We start from the raw sequence: 12,228 nt of genomic DNA, 5'->3' as shown, positions 1-12,228 counted from the left end.
CACAAAGCAATAGGTGACAATCCAGCATGGCACCTAGGCTCACAAGGAGGGACACAGTGGAACTAAATGGTTAAGAGAAAAGCTGTAGAATCCCCACTTGGGATTAGCTCAGCCTTGGTATAGTTTTGTCTCTGTTACTCTGGCCACACTGGGCTCTGCAGTAGTACCGCCCCAATGGTAATGTAAAGGTGGTGTAAATTAGTAAATTAGCTAACATGGGTAAAACATATGCTACCATGCCACCGTGAAGAGACGGGGGATACCATGTAGGAATGACAGCAACCAGCTAATCTCTTCCACCACTCATCTCAATAGTTATAACTCCACATGTCCATTTCAAATAATACTATAGTTATTTCAGAGACTCAGTTCTGGGAAGACTTCCAGAAGTCTCTCCCTCCCATAGTCCCTCCAGTGTGAAATCCTCCCACAGACATTGCTTATCAATTGCCACTGGGCTGAGAGTTCCTTACAGGGCAAGGACTAGGTCTTTCTACCAGAACCACTACCTGCAACAACACATTAAATATCCAATGAAGGTCTGTGGGTTTAATCATTAAGTGAATGTATATTGATGATGCATATATCAGCCTCGCAAGTAATTTTTCTCAATTACTATTGTGATAAAGGTGTCCACTATATCAGACAGCGATAGCAACTTCATGGATTCAGCTATCAGAGGTGATCTTTGAGAAGGATCTTTATAGTAAGTATAAAGGAACCAACTCACTGAAAGATGAGACAATAGCAACCAATTGTGCTTGTGGTGCGTGTGTGTGTGCGTGTGTGTGTGTGTGTGTGTGTGTGTGTGTTTTCTGTGGCACTTGTGTGGAAGTCAGAGGACAATCTTTGGAAGTCAGTTCTCTCCAACCACATGGGTTCCAGAGATCATCAGGCTTGGTGGCACCTTTACCCACTGAACCATCTTGATGGTCCCCAAAGGATGAAATCTTAAAAGGAAAATTGGCTTTCTAACCTGGTAACTCAAAACAGGGTTGTAAGTAAGTTGAAACCAAGCCCAGGTTATTTTTAGGGCAAGGAGTAGAACTATACATTTGACTCCAATCTTTGCAGAAACTCTAATGAAGTCTTATCCTAAATAAATCTGTCTAAATTAGGGAAGGAGAGTAAGTGTTAATTGGAATCACAGTTTTAACACTCCATTGATAGTTTCCAAAATGAGAAGTTTTTAAAGCCTTATAGTTAAAGGCCTGTCCCTTCCTCCCTCCCTCTCCCTTCCCCCTCCTCCTCCTTTCTCTCTCTCTCTCTCTCTCTCTCTCTCTCTCTCTCTCTCTCTCTCTCTCTCTCTCTCTCTCTCTCTCTCTCAGGCTTTTGGTCTGCCCAGTCTCCTACTGATATTGATTAGGGAATAAGATCTTTAGAAAACAAAAAGAAAGATGTCCCTTTAGGTACTTGTGGCAGCCAGAAGAGGGCATCTAATCCCCTGGAGCTGGAGTTACAGTGGGCTGTGAGCTGGGTGCTGGGAACCGAACTCAGGTCCTTTATTAAGAGCAGCAAGCAGAGTTAACCACGGAGCCACCTCTTTAGCCCCATCTGTTTCTTTAGATCAAAACTGATTACATCATCTCTTCTAGACTGCAGGTGTGGCCACCTCTTTCCAGAACCCTTTAAACGGATCTTATAAAACTTGAGATGAATCACTGGAAACGAATTTTTGTAAGAAAATAATCCAAGAAAAACACATTTCCTTTCTTTTTAAAACAGAGGCACCCATAAAACCTGCAAAAAAACTTGTCACTGGTACTAAGTCAACGTTTTGATTCTCCCTGATGACAACCACGCTTCAGCGACCGAGTTCATGTCCAGTGGAGTTCATGATAACCAATATCAGAGGGCCGGGGGGGCTCCAGCAGCAGGGTCAAGGTTCGGCAGGCAGAGTGGCAGCGCCCCTTTCGCGTTCCCTCCAGGCCCACCTCCTCAGCGAGAGTCCCCTCCCCTCGCCGGAGCCCGGACTCTCATTGCGCTCATTGTTGGCCGCATCTGTCACTGTGGGCTGGATGACATGAATGGATGGGTCGGACACACCTTCCATCCCGGTCGTGAAAACCCAGTCCGGATCTGCAGACTGTTCCAGGACGCTGCCAGAGGCGCTGCTGAGGGCTAAGGACGCACTCCGCAGCCCGGATCCTGCCGGCGCCCTGTCCCGGTCCCCGCGCACTCGCTCCCCAAGGCTCCCAGGGCAGCGGGCGCGCACCATGCTGCCCAGCGCTGTGGCCGCCCAGGCGGGAGCCTACTGGGATGTGGTGGCGTCCTCCGCACTCCTCGGCCTCCCTGCGCCTGGCTTTGGCAGTCTGGGCAAGAGTTTCCTGATCGAGAACTTGCTGCGCGCAGGGGCCGGGCCCACGCACGCGCCCCCGTCCCCGCGCCCAGCTGCGGGTCCCGAGTGTCCGCAGCTGCGGTCGCTGCCTGCCAACCCAGTGCCGCTCAAGCTGTGCCCGGCCGGACCCTTTGGTGCGCGCTGGGCCTTCCAGATGCCCCCTGGCCGGGCTCCGGGGGAGCGGGACAGTGCCTTCCAGCCCTCAGCCCCAGGTGAGCTTCGGTCGAGGGGAACTTCGGCTCAGGAAAGCCTTGGTTCTGGAGAGACTAGACCAAGGGGAGCCTCAGTTCAGGGGATCCCTGAACCAGGGGAATTTCAGTCCAGGAATGCCTCAGCCCTGGGGAGCCTCGATCAAGGGGAGGCTCAGCCCAGGCGAACCTCAGACCAGGGGATCCTCAGTCTAGGGGAGACTCAGTCTAGGGGAGACTCAACCCAGGAACGGGTCAGCGTAGGAGAACCTCAATCCGGGGAAAACGAGGGAAACCTGGTTACAGGTGATACTCAATCCGGAGAGAGCCCTGTTGCCAGCTTCAGGGCCAAGCACAGTGGCCACCTGTGAGCCCTTCACCGCAGGAGTGCTGGCCCAGGTGGCCCACTGCAGCGGACTGAACTGGGGTGCAGATGCCATCTGCAGACACCAGTTCTGATTCCTTTTCTCTCTACCCTATCCTGCCCTCCTTCTTCCTGGCATCCTCCCTCAACAGGTTGACTGGGCTACCTGGGCAGTTTGATCCCTGCAGGTAAGCTCAGGGATTTGACATTTCTAGTTGACCAGCTCCTGTCCCCAAAGTTTTCTCTGGAAAAGTTGGCAGGGTGGTGCTGCCGCTTTGTAGGCCCGGAGACTGCCACTGCTTTGATAGGGGCTTGAAAAGATGTGCAAACTTTGGATTTTCCTTACTTTCCCAGTTTGGATCTCCTGAGGTGTAAAGTATCAAGGCCTACGCTTGCAGCTTGCATCGTGTTGAGCTCGCTGATAAATACTGGGTTGATAACTCAATTAGGAAGTTCACATATGAACAGGAATTTACCGAAAGAAGGGCACTTCGGGTTTATTTAAGTGCTTACTGAAGAAAACCTAACTAGTGTGATTGGGAGGAAGGCTTTGGGCAACGGAGTTAAAGGTAACGCTGAAACCAGCCATTAACAAAGTCGCCAAGCAATTGGGAAACTGAGATCCAATTTTTTCCCCTTACCGCGTCCTTAGACGATCTTAACTCATTCTTTTAATCCCGGTGGGTTTGTCCGGAATGACTAACACGTCTTTCAGCAGTTTCCATTGTCCCAGCAAACTGCCAGATCAAATTTATTGCTAATGGCTTTATAGAATTTAGCCTGTTTAGAACCTGTCCTGGCCTTTCACTTGAAATAGCCACTAACAGAATGGAACAAATGAAATTATTAACACCGGTCTCATTCACAGAGTGTAAAAACTAAATTGCTGGGAAAGCCATTTGCGCCCTGGGAGAAGAGCAGACTCTAGTTAAGGCAAGCTCGGTGTGCCTTGGACATGTTTCTATGCCCTGGAAACGTGAACACTGCTCTTTTTGAAATATTATGAAGTCAGAAGTGTGTGAGATAGGGTCACATGATCATGAATAAGTAAATAACGTCACACAAATAACAGTTCAAGGCAATTTGGTGGTTTGCATGATTTGACGGTTTGGAATTGTGTTCATAGACGTTGTTTTTAAAGACTTTTTAAGTTGCTGGTGACTGACTTTCAGGCTTGTAAAATTACTTAATGGTAACCCTTGTTGACCTCTCAGTGGTCATTGGTAAATTAACATGGACAGCTCAGTTACTCACAAAATGATTTCATATACACAATCCACCCTAACTATTGTAATTAATGGAGAAAGGATTTTCAACACTCATTTACAAGAATGTATTAATTCTGGTATACTTACTCAAGTGTCCAAATGCAAAAAAAAAGTGTTTTTTAGGTAATTAAGAGGGTATAACTTGAAATACCCCACAATCGTCTCCATGTATGTTTTACCAAATGTTTTATTCAATCCTCGTTGAGTGAAACAGATCCTTTTGTTCCACTTTCTCCTGGCTTAATTTTAATTTGAACAAGCAAACCTTTGTTTCAAAACATACTTTTTGTGAAGAAAGGACCCACATTTTGAAGCTCCAGAAAATATCTAAAGACAGTAGGAAATACCACTTCCCCCCACCCCCAGTAAATCCGTGGCCACAAATATGCTGCCTAAAACCGGATTTATACTCCTTTATGTTTATAATCTAGAAGAGAGTACAGTTTTCTGAACATGGCTTCCTTTCTAAATGGTGCTGTCCTGTTTTAGTAAATACAGGAACCCTTTCATCCAGCAGTTTTAAGTTGTAAGCTGACAGTAACTTTAAGGATGGATCAGAGGGGGGTCAGGTGAGGGGGTGTGGCCAGCCTCACTCCCTCCGCTGGGGGCTGACCTCACAGCCTTACACATGCTGTGCAACCCACCCTGTAAGTCTCCAGCCTGTGACTGACACTCTGGACGCTTCTTAGAAGAGCTCTTCCCCTCTTCCAAAGACAGCACTAGATCTCTTTTGGAAATCACGAGTGAGGAATTAGTAGTTGTGTTCTTTTGTTTGTTTGGTTTGGTTTTGGTCAGTGGTAGGCATAGAATGGGTGCCTTATGGGTGGCATGCAAACATCCTACCGTTTTCTGTTGAGCACTCTCAGCGAACTGGTGGGGAATTACCACAGTTGCTTTCCACAGATCACACGGTCCAAAGTCTGATCCACTGTCTGTATCCTCTCACTTCATTAATTTGGTTATGTCCCGTTACCGACACCATAGATCTCATTCACTCGGCAAAGTGTGAGGTCCATGATGTGTCCACCTCTGTTTTGGGTGATTGGCACGGTCACTGAATGGGCAGCAGCTTTTTCTACAGCCGGTGCTCTCAGCTACCAATCATTGGCACAGTGGCTAGTAGCTTCTTCTAATCCTCAGAGTAGGCCAGGAGGTAGCTGTTGGCACCGCACTTGTTTTCCATAATAAAATTATTTCACTTGCTAGTTTTGTTCGTGGCCTAAGTGCCATTTTAAATGTGCATGGATTCCCCAAAGAGAAAACAAACCAAAAAAGAAACAAAAAACCCCCAAAAAAACCACCCCCCCAAAAACCAACCAACCAAGCAAACAAACAAACAAAAAACAAAAACCCAAAAGAAAACCCCCAGTCTTCAGTTTGCTACCTCTTCTTGGTCCTGCATTGCCTAAAAGGGATATTAAGACCTCATGGAGTCCAGCCGAAGGAGTAAACCGGGAAAAGGGTCTGTAGCTGAGAATGGGTTCCAGCTCCACAGAACCTGTGCAAGCAGAGTGTCCCTGCCTGGTCCCTGAGAATCAACGAGTTCGAATACTTCAGGGAGAAGAGGCTCTAGGCAGCGTGCCCCTGCCGCCAAGCAGCTTCTGTGGTTTAAACCTGGCAACACCAAAGGCCTCTCTGAAGGATCCGGGGAGACATACTTACTGACAGCCGGTGAAGAACAGAGTCACTTCTACTTTTTATCTGAAAGAAAGACGTCTCCGTTATAGCTTATTAGTGGGAGACAGAAGGCTTTGCAAGTGAAACTCTAAATCTGAAAGATAACTCCCCTCACCCACAAAGCTTTTTATCTGGAGAATACCATGTACCTTAGAATGTCCATGCCCTTTGTATGTAAAGGAGTGTCTTGAAACTTATAAAAGAAAAAAAACCCATGAATTTCTCGTTAGTTATGAGAATGTGATGTGAATTTCCTGTGGGTGACTGTGCCAAAGATTTTCTTCCCATTAGGTGTAACAAGTAACTGTGCGTTTTAATGACGTTTGCTTAAAATGTTTAGAAAGCATTGGATACAAAAGTACTTTACTAGTTATCAAATACCATTTGTGTGTTTGAAAGGGTTAGAAAGCAAATTTTTACCCTGGATAAGTGAGTCAAACATTGCCTAAGTTGTCTTAATTTGTGTGTTGTATTGTGTAGCCCAGAAAAGCAAGGTTGGTGGCTTTTTTTCCCCACCTGTCATTCATCTGGGGTTGCTTTTGACCGTGAAACATTTAACGTGTTTTCTATCTCATTTATCATTCATCTCTCCAGAGAATTGTCACCCTGTGCATCCTTAACTCTGTCTTACCTTTGCACTTAAGCCTTGCATAATGAATGATATTCTAGTCCCCCTTCCTTGAGATACACCGAGACTGTGACTCTATAAAACTGTTTTAGGTGCTTGGGGACAAATGGTTCGGAAGTCTTTAAAATCGGATTCTGTCCACAGCATGCCATGTTTACTGATAAGGCCTTCCCTAGCTCTGTCCTTGGTGAATCGAAACCTTGGAACCAGGAATGTTAAATGACGCCGACCAGAACCAGGGCGTCAAGAGCATGGGATTCAGAATGAGATGGTAGCCATTAGCCGAAATTTGCTCCGGTCTGCAAATCGCCTCTGGCAACCTTGGCTGGAAGTCACAGAACCGAATTCTTAGTATATCTGCATATTTTAGCACGTCTCTGTGGTTAACATAGACTTACATGACTCGTAAAAAAATTCTGAGCCAAATATTTGGTTGCGTACTCCCCAAGTTAACCAACTTCTTTAGATTCAAGAAGCAGTTCATATCATGGGTGGCATTAACAGGCCCTTCGGTGCTGATGGAGAAAGCCGCCCTCCCTGCCTGATTTGGAAGAGTGTATACTCGTTGCAGTTGCCCTCACCACAGCACCTACTTGCCTCCCATCAGCGAGCACAGGCTTCTTTACTCTGACGAGGGAAACTTGTATGGAAGCCATCGCTGTTTCGTAGCACACAGCAGGACCAAGTGACCTAGACAAATTTTAGTTCTTTTCACGTAGTTCCTACTTTAGTGACTTCAGGGGTTAAGAGGTACAATGGCTTGAATGTCTACCACATAGAATGTAAACAGAATTCAGGACGGTTGTGGCTGCACCAGATAAGGGTGCCACTCATGCTGGGCAAGTTGAGATGAATCCAGGGTGATTTTATCTGTCCTCTGGTGCTAGGATTTTACTTGAGCCCTGTGTGTCCTACGCAGTGCTGCATCACCTCCTCTTTATGTCTGTGTCAGATTCCGCTGTCTCCCTTCTCAGTGTGCTGCTTCCTTCCTGCTCTTTTTCTCAGCAGAACTCACCTCTGCTTACTCTAAGATGACTGTGCTTAGCCAGGTAGAAATGATGCCAACGTATCAGGAAAGGACCGTGGTCCATACCTAAGTTCTGCTTAGTCATTGTGTTTGAAAATGCTTTCTGCCTCTTTGGTTGCAGAAGTACATGAGGGAAAGTTTTAAGGGGCAAACTCGCCCCTCTTTTCAAGTGGACAGTAGTTCACTTACTCTACCCTTTCACGACCAGATTTGTGTTGTTGACGTAGCCTATGACTTCAGACTCCGTCTCATTCCTTTGGATTTCTGAACCTGGATCTCACGACATAACCTATTCAGGCTTGGAACTATTTCTACTCTATACAAATTTAGACCTTTGAACTTGTGCTTCTTCTGCCCCAGCCTCCCAAGTGCTGAGATTACAGGTGAGTGCACTCTTACAGTGATTCAGCACTCTTAAAGTTTTCCCTGACTCACGCTCCCCAACCCCCGCGGAGGAGTGCATATAACAAAGTGCACAGCTTTCTAAAGTCAGTGTGAATATGTTTCCGTGCGAATGCACCTGGCGTTTGCCAGTAGTAAAAAGGGCAAACTATAAACGGAAACAATATGATTTTTATCTAAGAGCTGCTCGTTATAATCCTCATTTTAAGGCTTCATTAGATCATTCCTCTGTTTTATATGACCCGCATAAGAAATTGGACTTTTTTGCCTTAATAGATAGCACGCTCGCTGGGCCCTTGTATATTTTATGCCAAAGCACTTTGTGTTACTTTCAGTAATGTTTCCACTTTTAATGGAATCTCCGTCTTTCATTCCCTTTAGCCTCCAGTCAGTACTTAACTTGGCAGGGCTGAGCGATTCATCACTTTATACAAGGTTACCATAGCTCATTTCCTTTTTAATAACATTGTTCGTTTTTTTGTCAACTGGCTATTAGCTGTGAGTGTATCGGGGTGCGTTTTTGTGAGTTATGTGAACAGTAAACTTAAGACGCTGAGGTTCTTTCTGAAGTCGGAGATCAAAAAAGCTGCCCTGGAGTTTCGGCCCTCTCTGTTTTTAGAACTATTGGCATCTAGGAAAAGGAAAGGAGTAAAGGAAGAAAGAAAAGAAGCCAAGAAGTTTGATCCTTTTCATGTACATTGCGGAATAGTTAACAAACTTCTCAGTCTATACACGGTCCTGAGAGGGTGGGATTATTCAGTTTTCTGTTACGTGGGCAGGTATCCTTGGCATCTTTAATTTGGTTAATTCTAAGTGACCATTGGAAGTAGAATGAGTGATATTATTTAAAGCTGTGACAGCCAGGAGACTACCCCAAACTTAGTTGGGTCACACCCGTTAACTTCATAGTTACACTGAGTCTGAAGTCTGAAATGCCCTCTGAGCCTGGAAAGGAGGGACAGGATCACACAACGTATTCCCATATTTTCTATAGGTGCTTTGCATTATAGATCAAAACTCAATGGCTCGTAGATATGTCCTGATACACAAAGCCCACGATGTTTACTTTCTGGTCCATGCAAATTTGCCAACCCTTCATCCAAAGCAAACAGGGCAAGTTGGGGATATCTCAAAGTATCATGACAGTGTCTGGCTCTTGAGCAACTGACCATGGTTTTAAGGTCTGGATTCCAGTGCTTCTTGTTACTGGTTGTAGAGCGCAGAGTGGTTCCAAGATGCCTCATTTTGAAATGAGAACAGAGGTTAGCAGCAACATTTACCTTTGAAGCATATGCCTCAAATGCCCCTTGATAAGAGACGGGAAAAAGAGCCGAGAGGCGTTTCCTCTGTGTTATCATAGCTAAAATACTGTAAGAATCCACATCAACATTTTGTAGATCAGGGAAAAAAAATCCCAATTTATTAGTTTTCCTTTCTTTGGTGGGCTGAGTGAGCTCAGCTGAGTGGCTTTTACTTGGGATGTCCTGAGGCTGTGGCTGGATGTCTGGGTTCTGTGGGCTGCATGTCCACAGTGCCACCGCAGGACTGGTGGTTGATATTGGCTGCTGACTGGGTGTTCTGCAGGAGCTTGCCGTCCAGAGTTTGATTCTTTAATGTCTTGACTTTTTCATTATAAAGTTTCTGGGCTCTAGATGGGAGAGATCAGAAAACAAGCCCACGATGCGTGGTTTTGGAGCGCTGGACATTCTGGAGCCTCTAACTAAACACGGCATGCCCTGGAGGTTCTAAAACGTGACCCTGTCAACCCCTTGATCGACAGCATCACCGAGAGCGCTCTATGTTCCAGAGGGGAACAAACAGACTGCCCTTCTCTGTAGTAGGGAGACTATCAGACTGCTGTAGCCATTTAAAATCTGCCAAAAGGGACGGCATGAGCCCTGTTGGACCCAGCTTCTGGTAGACCTGCATAGGAATTGATCACAGAGTGTTTAATAGTTGGGATTCAGGGAGATTTCACAGAAGCGATGTTTGGGGAGCTACGGGCGCCATTGTTCAATAGTATTCTCTGTAACACCTACTTTATGGTACAAAGACCAAGACATGGCCTCAAATCCAGCTAATTTCCTCGGAGCTGTGTAACGGACCATGCTTGATGAGACAGCAGAATCAGCGGTCATGGACTCCTGCGATAAGGGTCCAGGGTGCTAGTAGGTTGAGGGGAAGCCAGGCGATCTACTTGTTGGTCTTGGATCAAGATGTTGGTGCAGGGAGTTAAATATATGCTTCTTGGTAGCTGTAACCACAGTGTGGTGTCACCAGACGAGGCGCTTGGGCCCCTTTCAACACTGAACCAACACTGCCCATCGAGATTGTCAAGTGTAGCTTTCTTCCTATCACCAAGCTAGTCTGGAAAAGACAGTTATTCCTTTGACCGGAGATAGAATGAAAATACTTGCTTTGGGATTAAGACCTTCCCCTCAGCAGCTCCATGGAACTGTTGTTAGCTAAACTTTGTGCTGTTCCTTCCTTTGACCTGGTCTCAAGCATCTGGACTGCGGTCCTCAACCTGCCCCACAGTCCATTCCTTTGTACCTGTGGTCTTTCCTAGCTAGAATGCCCTCCTCTTCCTTTGTCCATTTTAGGACTTTCCAAATGATTTTCAAACATCCAAGGATGGTTTTCATACCTAAAGACGCTGTTAGCCAAGCCTTCCTAACTATAGTTTTTTTTTTGTTTCCCCTCTCCCCCTCATCTTACATTTCAGAATGCAGAGATTACAGGTGTGCAATCTCTGTGTCCAGCTGCCTGCTTAAATATTTCTGCAGAAGTCTGGACTGGACTGTTTCTTTCCCATGTTGGCACCGTATCTCCCTTCACTCACATGCGATCGAGACAGGGGGAAAGGCTACGGTCAATTGAGCGCTACAGTGTGTAGGTCTTGTTTCGTGTTTATTCACTGATGCCATCCTGGGTGGACATTACAATCACCTGTGGCATTTCTGAACCAATGTCATATGAGGGGCCTCTTACAGAAGAAGTCAGATTTAGCCTAGTTGGTGTGGAGCGTGGGCATTAGTATTATCCCGATGATCCTTTTTTTTTTTTTAAAGATTTATTTATTTATTTTGTATAGGAGTACACTGTAGCTGTCTTCAGATACACCAGAAGAGGGCATCGGATCCCATTACAGATGGTTGTGAGCCACCATGTGGTTGCTGGGATTTGAACTCAGGACCTCTGGAAGAGCAGTCGGTGCTCTTAACCGCTGAGCCATCTCTCCAGCCCTATCCCGATGATTCTAATGTGAATTCAGAGATGAGAACCATTGGTTGGAGAAACAGTACGAAGTTCTTAACTTTTATCTTCCTGGGGGAATGCATAAGGCTTGGTAGAACAAAACAATTTGGAATACTGGGAAATTTATACCACCGTTTCCCCCCTTCAACTGGGAGATTCAGATCTGTAAGTTCGTTCAAAATAAAAGCAAATTCTTCAATGAATGGGAAGTTTCCCCTTTGTCTTTGTAGTCCTGGCAGACAGTGCAGACCTTGGCACTTGGTAGAATGTAGTTCATATTTGCCATGGACTTCAAGGCCAGAATCAACGGAGTAGCATTTCGCTGGAATCAGCTTCTCACGAGCCGTTGGCACACATGAAGATCTGTTATTTTCTGGCTGTCAAATATCTGAAGCAAAACCCAAAATGCTTACTTCTGCCGCATCCTGAGGACTAGAAAGGCAAAAGGATGGACTCTAACGTGTTTCCCTCCTGAATGAAGCTGAAGGTTGCAACTGGATCACACCAAAGGGTTGCTTCAAACTGACTGTGTAAGAACAGGAAGGCTCATTAAGCAGAGAGAGAGTTCATAGGCCTAACTGCTCCAGAGAGAGGTTCTACCCTTCAAAGCTTTGTCTTTGGGTCCACCCTGATCTAGACAGTCCCTTCGGCTGTGTGCTATTTTGAAGTTGCAGTTAGGTTTCTTTTTATTCCCAGAGCCCAAAAACTTGGCTCTTGAAGGATGTCATAAAAACGTTAGAAATTATTAATTTTCCATTATGCTTTCTCTAGGAGGCTTTGCTCGGTTGATTTTACATTTGGCTTAATAAGTGAGTTTCCTCCCCTCTTCCTCTCAAACGTACTGCGTGATCCTCACCGATCGCGATGTGTTCCTGAGATTTGCTCATCGCCGAGATTGCTGCCAGGATCTCACTGGTGAGCTTTGCGTTCTTTCCCTGGGAGAGATCTCATCTAGGCTGGTACCACATCTGCTTCATACTGCGAAGACTCACGTTGTTATCCCTCCCTTTACTGACGTTACCCCATCAGTAAAGAAGAAGGAAAATTAGGAAAAAACAATTAAAACGTAACTTTAGAC

The 12,228-nt window shown here is 45.8% G+C and overlaps 1 protein-coding gene across 2 annotated transcripts in view; it reads left to right on the top strand.

Moving 5' to 3' along the window:
• The first annotated feature begins 2,006 nt into the window (after nt 1-2,006).
• Nucleotides 2,007-12,228, top strand: part of Dbx2 (developing brain homeobox 2) — a 32,382-nt gene continuing 22,160 nt past the window's right edge. For both annotated transcript variants that reach the window (NM_001432018.1, NM_001432017.1), the window contains exon 1: nt 2,007-2,550. In NM_001432018.1, the coding sequence (NP_001418947.1) occupies nt 2,028-2,550 (523 nt within the window). In that variant the 5' untranslated portion in view covers nt 2,007-2,027. The remainder of the gene's footprint in view (nt 2,551-12,228) is intronic.

The sequence above is a fragment of the Rattus norvegicus genome, chromosome 7, assembly GCF_021556685.1.
Source record: "Rattus norvegicus strain SHRSP/BbbUtx chromosome 7, alternate assembly SHRSP_T2T, whole genome shotgun sequence".
Lineage (NCBI taxonomy): Eukaryota > Metazoa > Chordata > Mammalia > Rodentia > Muridae > Rattus > Rattus norvegicus.
Note: the sequence above shows the minus strand (reverse complement) of the source record. Positions and strands in the feature narration are given on the sequence as shown.